Source organism: Myiozetetes cayanensis, unplaced genomic scaffold (assembly GCF_022539395.1).
Source record: "Myiozetetes cayanensis isolate MyiCay16 unplaced genomic scaffold, myiCay2020 scf13, whole genome shotgun sequence".
NCBI lineage: Eukaryota > Metazoa > Chordata > Aves > Passeriformes > Tyrannidae > Myiozetetes > Myiozetetes cayanensis.
Window position 1 is genome coordinate 22,404,761 of NW_026086937.1, and position 16,233 is coordinate 22,420,993.

General features: G+C 50.9%; 1 protein-coding gene across 1 annotated transcript in view; it reads left to right on the forward strand.

The window, feature by feature from the left end:
• VEPH1 (ventricular zone expressed PH domain containing 1) overlaps positions 1 to 15,443 on the forward strand; it is a 53,146-nt gene extending 37,703 nt beyond the window's left edge. Inside the window, 5 exon segments of the mRNA XM_050308741.1 lie at positions 3,728 to 3,867; positions 5,671 to 5,805; positions 10,052 to 10,169; positions 14,653 to 14,789; positions 15,207 to 15,443. Coding sequence (XP_050164698.1) covers positions 3,728 to 3,867; positions 5,671 to 5,805; positions 10,052 to 10,169; positions 14,653 to 14,789; positions 15,207 to 15,443 — 767 coding nt within the window.
• The last annotated feature ends 790 nt before the right edge of the window (positions 15,444 to 16,233 follow it).

The window sequence follows — 16,233 nt, forward strand, 5'->3', positions numbered from 1 at the left end:
AAGCTAGCAGTGGTAAAAACAGTGTAAATCAGCATTTCTTGAAGCTGGCTGCTCTAAAAATTACCCTTTTCTCCCATAAATGCATTTATTGTTTGCATACTTTGTGTGACCCAAACTGGAGAGATCAGGCAAAGGAAACTGAGGAAGCTGAAAAGCTTAAGACCAAAATTTAAAAAGTCATATCCATTTCTTATTATTTCCATGTTTGTGTGTGGGTTTGATTCTATTTAGGAAATTTATGAGCATACTTCTACTCCTATTAACAGATTTTATTTAACAGTGAAGGATTACCAATGCAAATCAAATAATGCATTGATTGTTCCCAGAACCAGTGACTCTGTACCCTCCTGGTTCAGCACAGTGTGTTGAGCTGGAATAAGCAACAATTAACAGCTCTACTGACGTTCTTCTGGTTCTGTTTTGTTCTTTTTTTTTTTTTTCCCCAGGCACAACCGCTTAGTTGTGAACTTTAAAATTGCAACATATATCCTCTTGTTTCCTGTAGGAAAAACAAGTTGTTGCTTATCCTCTTGCTAGAATTCAGAGACTTGCCAGGAGATGGGAATGTTTCTCGACCGAGGAACATTTCCTTGGGGTCTTGACCAGCCATCTGGGCATTTGGTGCCTGTGTGGGCTGGGTTTGTGTCTTGTGTTGCTGTTCACGTGTTCATGTTCTAGAATCCTTCTCCTGTGTTACTTGGACTCTCCTCCCAAGCCAAGCCAAGCCCAGCCAGGCTGAGGGAGAACTTGGCAGACAGTGACAGGACAAGGGGCAGTGTTTCACACTGCCAGAGGGCAGGGGTAGATGGGATATTGGGAAGGAATTCCTGGCTGGGAGGGTGGGCAGGCCCTGGCACAGGGTGCCCAGAGAAGCTGTGGCTGCCCCTGGATCCCTGGGAGTGTCCCAGGCCAGGCTGGAGCACCCTGGGCTGGTGGAAGGTGTCCCTGCCCATGGCACAGGTGGGACTGGATGGGCTTTCAGGTCCTTCCAACCCAAGCCATTCCACGTTCCTATGGACTCTCCCTTCACAGAGATGTTCCCAGGTGTCCCCAGCTGGTGCTGCCAGCGATGCAGGGGAGCAGGACGGGGGTGCAGCAGGTCCAGTGCCTGGGGGATGCTGAGATGAGGAGCTGCTGGATGGAGGGATGCCCAGAGCTCGTCAATAGGGATAATTCCAAGCAATTGGATAAAACAGGCCCTTGTTGTGCCTGTTTGGTGTTACCCAGACCCTGAGCTGCAGGTTTGGCTTTGCTGCTGCTGAGGTGAAGCAGAGCCATGAACTCCTCTCCTTTGCTGAGTCCAAACGAGATCTCAGCTCCTCACACAGATTTTCACCCCATAAACCCTCCTTGGCTGAGCCAGGGCAGCTCCAGCCTGGCCTCCTTTCCACCTGGGAGGGGGTCACAGGCTGGGACCCCCTTCCCTCCCCATGCAGGAGGTTCTGGAGCACTGACAGGTGCCAGGGATTGTCCTGGCCCAGGCAAAGCCATCGTATCCATCGTCCAGCTCCAGAGCTCACACCCCAAACAGCCACAAGGCAAGTCTGTCTCTGGGATTTTTCCATTCCCTTCTCCTCAGTCTCCACCTCTGTGACCTCTGGCAGTGCAGAAGTGCTGTTACACCCACAGAGCCAGGGGATGGAATAAATGGTGTTTCCATAAATCCTAATTCAGGTCAGATGGGACAGGTTACACAGGGAAACACAGACTGGCATAAAAACCCTGCTCCAAATTTGCTCTCAGGATTTAGAATTGACAGGAGTTTTTAAAGTACAAAACTGTTTCTGAAGCCTGTAAAAACGTAGCTTAAATGTAGACCAATATAATAGGCTCAATCCCCTGGGGGAAGTCAGTTCATTTTCCCTTCCTCTCTCCCTTACATGCTTCTGACCATTTCTATTAAAGAGCTGCAGATCCATCTTGGCCATAATTTGGACTTCATTGCTTTAAATCACATCAAAAGGGCCTTTAGTCAACACTGGATCAGCAGCACTCGCCAGGACGTGCCTTGTGCCGGGGGAGCAGTTGCAGAGCAAGTGTGTTCTGGTGACAGGACGCTGTGTGTTGTATCTTACTGATATCCTGCAAGTTTCCTGGGACTCAATTAATCTTTCCTTACCAGGTGAATTCAGGGTGAGCAGCTACATGTAGTGGAATTACACAGAAATTCAGGGAACTGAGTTTTCTCCACCTTCCCAGGCTGGGATTGGTTTCTTTTTACCTTTTTTTTTGCTAACTCAAGACTGCAAGTGATTTAGTTTTGTTCTTCCTACCAAAAATGTTTTGTTGTGAGTAGGCCTTTTTATGCTGAATTATTCCTGCCTTATCTCTGAAATCCATGAGGATTTGGTCCATAGTGTTTATAGAACTTGCCACGATGGACTGGGAGAAGCATGGATCACTGCTTACCTAGAACTGAGCCCATTTATGCACCTGTGTTCTAGGAAAGCCCAAAAATGTATCTTAAGCTGCACATTACACTGAGTTACAAGCAATTTGTAAATACTGCAGTGATTTTAAAAGCACCTTTTTCCTTCTCATCCCTGGAAGTGTCCAAGGCCAGGCTGGAAAGGGCTTGGAGCAACCTGGGCTGGTGGAAGGTGTCCCTGCCCATGGCAGGGGTGGCACTGGGTGAGCTTTAAGGTCCCTCCTAACTCAAACCATTCTGTGATTCCCAGTCCCACCTGGCACTGGGCACCTTCTCTTAGTTGTTACCAGAGGCTGGAGCATCCCAGGCTGGTTTTTCTCCCACCCTCACAGCCATCTGGCCTCTCTGTAGCATTTTTGGCAGATTCCAACTGCCCAGTCTTGAATTTTCTGCATTTTCAGTGACAGTCTGACCACTGATACTTTGTTCTGGCGACCCATCCCTCTGTACCTCTGGCAAACTCATTCCTCCAATGTTGTGCTTTCCTGTGAAATACTGCATTTATTTCATTCCTTTCCTGTGCTTTCACATCTTGCTCAGGTGAAAATGTTAAAACCCCAAGTGTTTCAAGCTGGTGTGTGGCTGGACAGCCAGGCTGCCCTGTGCCCTGAGCCCCCCTCGCTGCCCACTCTCCTGGTCTGCAGATCCGGGAACCGCCCCCCATCAGCCACGCTTTCTGAAAGCTCACAGCTCGTTTTTCCAGCTGGGAAATTTTCTGACAGCACTTTATTCCTGCACCGTCCCCTCACAGTGACTCACCAGGGCAGCACGAGGCTGTGAGTCAGGCCCTGCCCAGCCTGGCCCCTTTCTCGGGGCTGATTCCCCGCTGTGGGTGCTGCGGGACAGTCCTGGCTCTCTCCCTCCTTCCCACCCCATCTGCCTGGACAGTCCTGGCTCTCTCCCTCCTTCCTGCCCCATCTGCCCGGACAGTCCTGGCTCTCTCCCTCCTTCCTGCCCCATCTCCCCACGAGTGAGCTGAGGGTGCAGCTCTCTCCTGCACTGGCATCCAGGGCATCATCTAGGGATCTCCTCCTTTCCTTTTCCATGCCTCTTCCCCTTGGATAGCTGCTTGTTCCTGTTCCAAGGGGCTATAAAATGATACCACTACTGAAGTTGATAAAGGAGCCCGATTAGACTGAGTTTGGGTCCTGCTTTGGGGGTACAGCCACAGCAGGGCCCAGGAGGGACCCCCAGAGTGGAGCTGTTTGCCCACAGGCTGTGTGGCCACACGTGCCCTGGGGGTGGGCTTTGGTTTCTCTCATTTTTAATGATTTTAATGTGCTTCGTGTTTCTCCCCAGACACCGTCAGGAGCTGTGTAGCAAAGCTGTTCTTCAGCTGTGCCCTGAAGGGCCACTACTGCTTGTACAGCAAATCCAGCTTCACCCTGGTGAGCCATCAGCCTCCACTGTGGATCCACATCATGTTCCTCTTCCAGCAGGTGCGTGGGACACAAACCAGTGGCGCCTCTGGGGCGTCCCTGCTGCACTTGGAAGAAATGTTCAGTCGTTAATCTCATTGAACATGCTTCTAATTCACCTCATTTGTGACCCTTGTGATGCCTCTGAAAGTCACTCTGCTGGGCTGAAGTGATTTTGCACTTTATGAGTTTTTATATTTCTATTAATGCCCCAAGTTCAAGCTGGCTGGGGATGAAAAAGTGGGACCAAACCACATTGTCCTCATTCAGGCAAGACTTCCAGTGGGTCCCAGGTGCCTTGCAAGCGTCCAGCAGTGGATTTTCAGGGCAGCAGAACCAACCCCCGGGCTGCAGGAGGAGGCTGGAGGTGCAGAACCCACTGGGATATTTTAGAGCACAAGTTTTGATTGAGCAGGATTTGTCAGTCTGGTCAGCACTGTTCAACCTCCCCTAAAGTGATTTTCTCGTGTTTAATACTGTTTCCAAATCCAGCCCAATATCTGGACAGGTGTGGGATTTCCTAATAGGTTACAAATAGTATTAAACTGTAAGAGAAACCCCTACAATCCCACTTCAAGGTGAAACAGGTGAGGTTTGAGTTAAAATATGAGGCTCAGTTTTTTAACCTACTGTTCTTCCAGTTCATCCCACCCTAAAGCAGCCTTGGAAACACCAAGGGTTTATCCAAAGTGTAACACATCCACAGCAAGGGATGCTGTGAATTTAACAGCCCTGGGTGGCTCTGCCCTGTGTGTATTCCTAGAAATAAGCACAAAAAAATGCTTTTCAAAAACCCTGGTCAGTTAACTTGAAAAAATATCAGTGAGGACTTTTACATGGTGTTTCGAAACCCTTGGATGGAAATTGGGAAATTATTAGTGCAGGACAGCGGGATTAGGCTTGATGGGGCTGCTTAGAAAGAGGAGACAGAACGTCCATCCAGGAACCCTCCGTTCGAAGGACGTTGCTCAGATTGTGAAATCAAATAGCTGCAGTGTGGAAAATCAGATTTGTGTGTGAGCTCTCCACTTGGCTCCTCATGTAAATGCATTTTTTAACTCCAAGGTCACGTAGTAGGTACAGTGGAGGCAGAACTGTTATGTTTGTTCAGCCACAGTGTCCTCGTTCCGTGGACTTTGGGGGCAGTTTGGAACTGAAGAACTCGGTGAATTGTGAGAATTGTTGAGTTGTGAGAATAATTCCAGGTGTAGAAAGTTGTGTCCTTTGGCAGAGGGAGCTTTGGAGGGGAGAGCACCCAACCCAGCAAGGTTTCATCTTCTTCTGTGAATGTGCAGGGGCTCAAAACCCCTGTGCCCTGTGCTGAGCTCATTCACTGTCTGTCCAGTGCAGGCACAAACACTGCCCTGTTAACTCCTCCCTGCACAAGGGCCGAGAGCTGGAGGAGGTCCAAACAAACATACACAGACCTGGAGTGAAGCATCTCTTCCCACTGACTGGTAAATGCCACGTCTTCCCAAAGAGACGCACACCCCCAAAATCTCTGGTTGCTGGAGGCCAGTGCTGCTCATGTGGTGATAGATGAGCATCTCAAGGCAAAAATGACGTGCAAGTTGCGTAGTGGTGGTTGGGAGATAATCCTTGGTGAGCCACAGACCTCAAAGACATGGAACACACAATCCATTTAAAAAGCCCCAGAGGAAATGGAATATTTGAGGGTGTATCTAATTGTGTGTCTATTGATCCATCAGAACTCCTTACCCAGAGCTGAACCAGTCCCTGGGTACTCTCATGGCAAGGCCAAGGTGTTCTTTGTCAATGGGCAAGCAGAAAGTGCCTGACCTCCTGTTTTCACCATCTTTCCAGAGCTTGTTTGCAGAACCCCTGTCCATCCAGAGCAGTTCTGTGCAGGTCCTTAAGGCCCTGTGGGAGAAGACGCAGCTCAAGGGCACGCACAGTTTCGAAACTGCCATGATCCAGTCAACGTTCCCCCACCAAAAGGTAAGAGTTCATCTCCCTCCCACGGAAAAAATGGTAAAAGGACTTTGCCCTGCCTTTTGGAACAACTGTGCAAAGACCTTGACAGTAACTACAGTGAGTCCTTGCTCCACAGAGGGTGCACAGGGGGGTTTTGTGCTGTCATTTGACAGATCTCCAGGCTTGTTCTCCACCTGAACTGCTCCCAGAGCTGATGAAAACTAGGGATGCTGCCCATGGGTTTTTTTCCTGCTCACAGCTTCCAACTCGAGGTTCAGATCAGCTGCCACTGTGGGGTGTTGGGCAGCCACTGGGAAGTTCACCTGGTTAAACAGGGCCTTGGATCTTATGGAAATGATGGCCTGCACGTGTGCCATTCCTTGCCCCCCTCAGTTTCAAAGATTACTTGCTCAAAGCTGTTTACTGTCTCCGGGATTTCAGCGAGTGCTATTCCAAAGCTATTAATCAGACTTCTTGGAAAAGGCAGCTGGAGGATTGTAAAACAAATATCTATTTATTCCTGAGCGTCCCCATCCAGCTCAACGGGATGAAACGACTTGTCAAGCGTGATTTTAAAATACTCTCTCCCGGAATATTGTGGGCATGAAGATGTCTCACGGAATAAGATTAAATCATCGGGGCTGTGGCTGATTTGAAGCCAGGAGTTTTGTTAGAAACACCTTCTGAACCCCCAGGATAACGCTGTGCTGAAGTGGGAGCTCGTGCTGTGGCTGGTCAGAGGGGTGGGGGACCCCCATGACTGAGAGCAGTTTTGGGGCCAGTTTTGCTTCGACACAGTGGAGCTCGTGCTAAGCATTTTAGCTGCTGCTGAAATCCCAGCCTGACTCATCCAGAGGCATTAGGACAGCTTTGCTGCTCAGCACTGGCTTAGCTTGAGCCCCGTGCCGAGATCTGCTCGTCAACAGCCGGAGCTGGTGGAGTGTGAAGGAGCTTGGGGTGAATAAAGAGCTTAGGGAAGATTTCATGGCAGGTTCGTGGGCAGATTGGATGTGGTGCACCAGACACACAGAGTCTACAAAACACATCCAGCACCCTGGAAACGGGATTAGTCTCCAGCACGTGGTTGCATAACCCTGTTAGTGCTCAGATACAAGTGTCTGGCCTATTTTGGGAACTTTCATCACCCCACGACAGCCAGAGTATCTCTGAGTTCCCAAAATAGCAGAGCTGGGAAATGAGATCCCGATCTTCGCGGGTTGAATCGGGGTTGGGGAGCTCCGGAGCTCGGATTGGCCACCAGCCTTTGGGACAGCCGGGCAGATGGAACACATCTGCCTCGGGGAGAGGCTCAGGGAGCTCACTCTGGGGCTCCACAGTTTGCTGCTGGATTTGCTTTCTGCTTTGCTTTAGTTTGTTGACACAGAACCCGAGTTTGTTTTGGGTTGGTTTGTTGATAAGAATCCGAGTTTGTTTCTAGTGCAATTCCCATTCAGCTTTTTGAGAGAAGTGCATTGCCAGAGTTTCCTGGGGATGAGGTCTAGGATTGCCATAAAGAAGGTCTTCTTTGGCTTTTACATTCCCAAAAAATCTGCCTGGGAAATTCCTGTCATGGCCTAGTCCTTAACTCCGCTTGACAAGCTCAGCTTCTGCCTTAATCTGAGTTTGTCATTTGCAGAAGTTCTTCCCATTTGTAACAGCACTTCAAATACTGTGAATTATCTGACTAAATTATTGTAGTTGTTAATGCCAGTAGTTCAGGAAGCGAAATGCTGGGGGGGTGGCTGCTTGGTTAAGTGCAGCACTTTTAATTGGAAATGTTTTGGAATCTGACGATGCCGATGCGGCATCAACCCTGCCTGGTATGTTTGATATTAAGTTTTATGCATTGTGTTATGGGAATTTGAGCAACCTGGTCTATGGAAGGTTGGACTGGATGGTCTGTAAGGTCCCTTCCAACCCAAGCTGTTCTGTGATGATGATGAGTTTCTGTGAGCAGGTGAGGAAGGTTTGACCCCCAGCACTCAGCAGGAATGACGGTGCTGCAGCACTGCTCTGCCATCACTCCACGTTTTGCCCTCTGCTCCTGTGTCTAACCCAGAACATATTAATTTACTCTTTTTCCCAGTGTGGACTCTAAAGCATTTTTCAAACCTGGAGAAAAATCCATTACATCAGTGCCTTATTCCAGACTAAATTCTGAGAAATGTTTTCAGATTTTCATCACCGTCCGCGACTCCTGAGGCCGGCCCGGGACTGCAGCGAGTACCTGGCTCGCACAGAGCACGCTGTGTTTCACTGGGCAGCCTCCTCGTGCCACAGAGAAATATTTATCCAACAGGGCTTAAGATGTGCCAGAAGCAAAGCACTTCCAGATGTGCATGCTCCCAGATTTCCGTTCGGTTGCCTCTCCCAGCTTTCTCTGAGGCCGCGGGTGCCGCTCGGGGCTGGCTCTTTGTGCTGCCTCAGGCGGGGCAGAGCAGGGACGTGGGGATGTTTTACGAGCCCCTTGTGATGCCCCCAGAGAGCCTTTTTTGCTGCTCAGCCTTGCGAGAGCAGAGCTCACATTTCTGAGCCCTCGCTCGCTCTGTCCCTCCCTTCGCCCTTCGCCGGCTCGGGACAAGCTGCACGTTTGCACAAGGGAGTCACTCAAGCTTCCAAGATTACGGGGCGTGGGGGGAGATAAATCTCTCCTCTCCAATGAAGCTTTCCCCCCATGCTTCCCCTCCTGAAAGAAGTGGCTTTTTGCAGGTTATTCCAAGCGTACTCGAGTACAGAGGGGAAGAGCCAGATTGGTGCCCTGATATTTCCGTGGCATTTGCTCTCTTTCAGGTCACAGCTGGCTCAGAGCAACCACTGTCAGATTTTTTCCTGGGATGGGGAAGCTCCCAGGCTTTCTGCCCAGCCTGTCCCCCTGTCCTAGGATGTCCTGCACAGACCCATGGAGGGCAGTGCCATCGTTCTGCCCAGCTGTGCCCTCCAAGGTGCCACAGCGGGAGGTTGGGGCACATCAGGGGTAGGACAAGCCACTGACCGTGCCCTGCTCCCTCTGCTGTGCTAGAGTTTGTCCACAAAGGCTGGAATGGGACAACTGCATCCCCTGCACAGCCTTGCTCAGTGGGATGGACTAACAGCCCTGGCAAGGGATGGTGTTTTCCCCACTGGCTGCATAAATCCATGTTTTCCTTGGGCTGCAGCTTGGGGTGTTGCAGACCTGTGGAGACCCTGCACAAACAGACAGGAGGGTTTTCTGGGCAGTGCTGGCAATGCCCTTTGTGTTTGCAGTGAGTAACTTGGCTGGTGTTGTTTAACACCAGCGTTTGTTTAGGTGTGAGATCAGAATTGGTTTCCAAATGAAGTAACGGGGTTTAAAATACACTGAATTATACAGTGTTATTAATGACCTCAAAATGAGTATCCTCTGGCTTTTCCCATGCTAACAGGTGGAAGACGACATTCTGTAGGTTCCTTTGAGCAAGCCAGATGTTCACTTCACTTTGGGGATTCACGGTCCTGCTTCCCTGGCTTGTCACCCTTGTTCTGATGGGGGATCCAGAGGGACAGGAGGGAGTGCCCAGCACTGCATTGTGTCAGCAGAGGCCACAACTTTCTGGAGCATTGAAAAAACCCTGGGGATAAGAGAAACATGGAATTGTTTAGGTTGGAAAAGCCCTCTCAGACCATCAAATCCAACCGTTCCCAGCACTGCCAAGGCCACCTCTGACCCATGTGCCACATCCACAGGACTGTTAAATCCCTCCAGGAATGGGGATCCACCCCTGCCCTGGGCAGCTGTGCCAGGGCTGGACAGCCCTTTTGGTGAAGAAATTTGTCTTTATATCCAACTTAAACCTCCCATTGTACAACTGGAGGCCGTTCCCTCTCCTCCTGTCCCTGTTCCCTGGGAGCAGAGCCCGACCCCCCCCAGCTCCCCCCTCCTGTCAGGGATTGCAGAGCCAGGAGGTCCCCCCTGAGCCTCCTTTTCTCCAGGCTGAGCCCCCCCAGCTCCCTCAGCTGCTCCTCATCACACCTGTGCTCCAAGGCTGGAACGTGCCGGGCCGAGCGCTGCTGAGGAGGTAAAAGAGATCCCAATCTCTGCTTCCACAGACTAATCTGTCATTTATACATCAACTGCTGCTGATGGTGGGGAGAGAGGCATGTCCTGCTGAGCACACTGGCCCTGGCAGGTTGTCCATCCCCAGGAGACACGGGAAGGACCCTCTCTGGACTCTCTGGGCTCTGGGGTTACGAGCTGTTGACTGGCAGTGTTTCACCTGGTCAGTGAGTTTGGTTTCTCTCATTCTTGGCCCAGGACCTGGACCACGTGCAGATGCACCTGGAAGAAGTGAGGTTCTTTGACTTGTTTGGCTACAGCGAGGAGGCAGGAGCCTGGCAGTGCTTCATGTGCAACAACCCCGAGAAGGCAACAGGTACGTGGGCAGGTCCAGCCCCTGCCAGCGGTGTGGGGGGTGTGCTGAGGGTGGAGGATGGAGGGAGTGAAGCTCACAGGTCCTGCTGCATCTCTGGTGGTGGTGGCAGGTGTTTTTTGCCAGCAATGACTCTCTTTGTCTCAGTTTAAAGACAACTTTGTAAGAAAGGCACGTTGTGACTATCATGATTTGCTTCTCTGCTCCAAAAGCCTTTAGAAGACCAAGGTAATTAAGTCTTGAATGGGCCATGGGAAAGCTCAGGAAAGGAACGTGGAAAGTAGAGCTCAGAGGAATAAAATCTGCAGGGAATGGCAAATTCACCTCTGTGTTGGTGATGGGGAGCTGTGGCAGCTGGGAAGAGTCCAGAGAGGGACCCTCTGGGGTCTCTCTGGGTTTATAAGATCTGGCACAAGAGAGAAGATTTTAAGGTCTCCTTGGCTTGGTGAGGAATGTGAAGGCTGTGAAACATCTTTTGTTTTCATTCCAGAGTGGGACAGACACTTTGAAACCCCAAATACTTTTGAAAGACAAGGCAGTAATTTCTCCCTCTCAGCAATGCAGTTTAGCAACCGAATTCTTGCTGGAGAAGGAATTCAGAGGCAAATTCTTTTTCTATTATTGTCTTCTGGTTTTCTGCTCATGTGGGGGGTTGTTGCATTTTTTTGGATGCCGTGTTGCAAGATGTCTTTTATTCTCCAGACTTGGGCAAGCATTTTGTCCTAAAGCCTTGACCTTGGGATGCCCAGGGAAGCTGTGGCTGCCCCAGCCCTGGAAGTGTCCAAGGCCAGGTGGGACAGGGCTTGGAGCAACCTGGGATAGGTTGCTCAATGATTTTTGGGGGGATTTTTGGAGCTGGACTACACTTGGAGGCTGATCCTGTGTGGAAAGAGCCAGTTATGCTTCAGCAAGTGGTGGATGAACCCACAGTGGCAACGAACCCAGAGAAAGTTGGAGTGTTTCTTGTGCATTCCTCTGGTTGCAAAGCATGTCTTGTACAACCACACACTTCCAGAGGTGCTGGTAAATCATCCCAGTTTGGTTTTCCCTGCCACTGAGGGGGGAGCATTCCCACAAATCCTCCTCAAACACAGTCCTTGCCCTGGTGTCAGGGGCAGGAAAAGCAGCCTACACTCTTATTTGCTTCAATTATGGCCATTCAAGCACAGTCATTGGAATGCTGGCATTGGAATGCTGGCAAACTGAGAATTCCCTCCTTAGGAAGAGCTGGTTGTTGGGAGCCTCATTTCAGCACAGCCCCCTGTTGACAGCTGGCTTCAGGAGCTCCGGCACAAAACAATTCAGGAAAACCACTGGATGGGCAGTGAGGGAGCTGCAGCACATTCCCTGCTCTGGAATCCTGGGAAGCTGTGGCAGCAATTCCTGGGGGCTGCACCTCCTGCTCGTGGGCAGCGATTTGGGGGAAACCGTGAGGGGCTTTTGGTGAATTCCTCTGGAAAACAGCAATTCCCTGGGAATTGCGTTTGGTACCATGCTCTCTCCAGGGTGATGATTAATGGAAGAGGGAATCCATCCTCCCGGGGGTTAATTGCATTTCTCTGCCACACATTCCATTCTTTCAAGTTTATTATGGCTGAGATCATCCGTGGATTCTTGCGGAGGATTTTATGTTTCAGCAAACGCAAGATTTAATGCTTTGGGGTTTATCTGTCTCGTCTTGGAAGAGTTTGGAGGGGTTTTTCTTGCTTTTTTATTCAGCACCCAAGCTGCTTAAAGCTGGATGTGCTGAAGTTGTGCAAAGAAAGCAAGGCAGAACAGAGGAAATAATTCCAGCAGACACACCAACAGGAACTGTTCAGGGTTAAATTGGAGTTGGTGTCTCTACGTTAAGATGCTTTAGGAAGTGGATATTTCAGGACCTTTAGATATTTCATGACCTTCTCGAACTGAAAAAGGAGAAATTTAGATGGGATATTGGGAAGAAATGGTGAGGCTCTGGGGCACAGTCCCTTCCCACTCAAACCAGTCTGTTATTCTATATTATAGTAAATAATTTTTTATTTGACTTTGGGTAATAGTTTTTGCCTCATTATGTGTTCTGAAGGGGTAAAAAAAAAAGCAATCATAACTATAAAGCAAGTATAAGCTTTGGAACCTTTAATTTCTTTTTCCAAGCTGAAGGTCCCACGGTCCATGTCAAGGTACCACCACAGAGAGTGATTTCAAACCCAGCCCAGGGACCACCTAGGCTGCCCTAAACAACAAGGAACCCTGTCCAATAATGCTGCTATCAAAGAAATGTTTCTCTTTGATCTCTATCTTTTGGCATGTTTTTCTAGAGATGCCTAAACCTGATTTTTAGAAGTCAAGTGAAGGAGAACCCCTGACATGCCTAGGCTGTTGCTCAGGTGATTTAACCACATGTTAGACTAGAAATAACCCCACATTTTATCTGTAACCACTGCACCACTCTATGCCCTTCCCTGCTCTGCAGAAAATCTTTATTTGTAGAATTTCTTGTGTCACATCTTGGTCTTTGCTTGGGCAAATTAAGGAGAATACACTTTATTTGTTTCCCATGATATGAATAATCCTATGGAATGTCAGTCTTAAATCACTCTTCAGTCCCTTTTCTGAAGGACTTTCCTGTTGTCCTTGTTCAGGCAAGAGGCATCAATTGGAACAGCAGAGGTTCAGACTTCCCCCAAGATTAAACTTTCCCACCATGAGGGTGACCAAGCACTGGAACAGCTTGCCTGGAGATGTTGTTGAGATTTATCAAGTCCAGGATGGATAAATCCATGGGCAGCCCAGTGTGACCCCAGAGGGGACCTTGCTTGGAGCAGGGGGTTGGGGGAGAGACCCCCTGAGCTCCCCTCCAGCTGGATTATCCTGTGGTTCTGGGAAGCCAACCACAAGGAAAATAAGCAGAAGGGCTTAGAAAAATATTGGAAAAGAGCTTCATTCTTATCTTTCATGAATCTTTCTCTTCTAATCAGCCCCTCAGACACGCTGGCATCAGCTTCATTACGACCACTGACATCAGAATTCCCCACGGGCTTCTCTGTGGATGCACAGGAGAAGAGCTTTGTTAGCACTGCCTGAAGTCCTTAAAGAGAGATCAGCATTTCTGGGTTTGAAGGATTTTGGCCATAAGAATTCACTTTAGGCCAAAACTGCACATTCACCTCCTTTCTCATGTTGTGCTCCTGACCACAAACTATCTCAGCATCTTCTGGTCCCTGAACCTCTCATGCTTTGCACCTTCTTAGTTTGGGTTAGGGCACGTCCCTGCTGCACTGGAACCAGATGGAAGGTGTTGCTGTGGGACCAGGAGCCAGGTAGAGAACAATATTTAACACAATTGCAGCTTTTATTGAAGGGGACACTGTAAAAGGTGGCTCTGCCCCACTGACGAGCGTGTGGTGAGAGGGGGCAGCCCCAAACCAGCTCCCTGCTAAATCTGGGCCATTTTGCAGTGACAAAAGTTGTGCAGAGAGAAAACAACCCTCTGCTTTACCTTCTCCTGTGGTGTGACCCAACACACCAGCACTGGCATGAAAATATACGGAGAAGAGCTGTGGAGCTGCGTGGAGCAGAGCACGACCTGGTTCTGGGGTGGAAGCCCCAGCTGCAGCTCCCCACCGGCACTGGGGCTTTGCCAACCCCCTTTTCATTCATCCCTCTCCTTCCCAAATGCTCCCCATCCACGGAGACAGAAATATTTACGGTCTTTCCTGAGGAAATTGCTCCGGTCCCCCCTGCAGCCCCCCTGCCAACATAAACAACAGCAGGGAGAGGACACGGCCCTGATCTGCATTTGACGTGTTGTGGGGGTCTTTGATTTCCCTCTTCCAGGCAGGAGGGAGGTGCCCAAAAAGCCATAAAAGCCCAGGGTGGCTGCACTTGGCCACCCCACTCACCTCCACCCTCACTGAGCCCTCGGGCTCTGGGAGCCTCGTGCCCAGATGACAACCAGCACTTTCAAGGAAAAGTGTTGCTGGACAAACTGGGGCTGAGGGGTGGGAGAACAGCCAGGGGACAACTGCCCGTCTGACAGATGCTGGGATGGGCTCCAAGTCAAACAGCCCATCAAAAAACATCCGTTCTCAGTCTGCCTGTGCCTTGGGCTGCCCCCCAGTCTGGCTGATCCTCCCTGTCCTGGCTATCGGTGTGAAAATAGAAGAGAAAGGGAAAAGAAACCCAGAGGAGATATTGTGGTGATGGCTTCAAGCTGCCAGAGGGCAGGGATAGATGGGATACTGGGGAGAAATTCCCCCTGGGAGGGTGGGCAGGCCCTGGCACAGGGTGCCCAGAGAAGCTGTGGCTGCCCCAGCCCTGGGAGTGTCCAAGGCCAGGTTGGAGCAACCTGGGCTGGTGGAAGGGGATGGCACTGGATGAATGCTGGAGGTTGGGAAGATGAGGAAAGCAAAGCAACCTTCCTGCAGCACAGTATGGGCCTGGATTTTGGCTGGGAGAAAGGGAGGGCAGAACTGACCCCTGGCTGTTGTGTTCACCTCCCCAGTGGTGAACCAGGATGGCCAACCCCTGATCGAAGGGAAGCTGAAGGAGAAGCAGGTCCGGTGGAAGTTCATCAAGAGGTGGAAAACTCGCTACTTCACCCTGGCTGGCAACAAGCTGCTGTTCCGGAAGGGAAAGTCCGTGAGTCAGAGACCACCCCTCCCTTCGATCCCTCCCTTTCCCTGCTCCCCAGCACCATTTCCAGAGGGTTTCGCTGCTCACTTTGCCTGTGGTACTTCTGCCGCTTGCAGAGCGTGTGGCAGGGACAGCCGGGGAGTGGAGCAGGGACAGCCGGGGATGGAGCAGGGACAGCCGGGGATGGAACAGGGACAGCCGGGGATGGAGCAGGGACAGCCGGGGATGGAGCAGGGACAGCCGAGGGTGGAACAGCCACAGCCAACGCCCCACACGGGAGCTGCTGCCGGGGGGTCCCCAGTTTTCAGGGAACACTCTCCAGTAGCCCAGGTTGCTCCAAGCCTGGGACACTTGCAAGGGGTGCCAGACGTGCACTGAGGTGGCTCAGCCCCCGATAACCGGGCTGTCCCCGCTGCGTTGCAGAAGGACGACCCCGACGAGAGCCCCATCGAGCTGAGCAAGGTGCAGAGCGTCAGGGTGGTGGCGAGGAAGCGGCGGGACCGCAGCCTGCCCCGGGCCTTCGAGATCTTCACGGCGGGCAGGACGTACGTGCTGAAGGCGCAGGACGAGCGCAAGGCCGAGCAGTGGCTGCAGTGCCTCAGCGTGGCCGTGGCCCGGGCGCGCCAGGGAGACAGCCACGAGGCCACCACCTACCTGTAGCCCTGTGCCACCAAACCTGGGACAGGGACAGCACTCCCTCAGCCCCCAGGCCCAGCTCCTGCGCCTCGGGAACCCCGGGGGCAGACCTGGTTTGCCGGAGGTGCCAGCACCAGGTGAGTGGGGCCCGCCCGCCCCGGCACCGGGACATCGGTGGTGTGAAGGAGGAACTTCCACGTTCTCGTGGGAAATCCAGCTTTTTAGCTCAGCCCAACGTCCTGAAATGCAGGGAATGTGGCTGGGAACCCCCTGGACCCCAACCCCTCAGCCTGTGAGCGGGTGTCGGTGGCTGCCGACGCTGCCGAGAGCGTTCCAGGCCCAAGGGCCTTCTGCTTTCCTCCGTCGCTTGGATGTGAAAAGTTAATTTTCCTCATTATTTAACCTCAGTGGACTTCACCCTTTTGCTGTTTATATGTGCCTGTGCTGCTTCTTTCAGGTTTAAGCTGGGCAAATCTGAAAGATTTCACACGGATGGGAAATGATTTTAAATATTTAACTGTTTTGATTTGCCCTCTTTCTTTTGCTGCTTTTGCTCCCCTTTGCAACTGAATGCAATTTTTGAATTCTATTTTCTTTTTTTTTATTAATTTTAAATTGTCTTCTCTGACTGTAACTTTTCAAAATCTCTCCAAACCTGAAAAATTCCCAGTTTGCTTGATTTTCGTTGTTGCTTTCACATGATTCCAAAGTGGAGGAAGTACTGTAGGAGAGACTGAAAGGAAAAGCGGGGGGGGGGAAGGAATGAGAAGTCTGCAAGTGAAGAAATTAACTCAGAGATCAGTCAAGGCTGAGT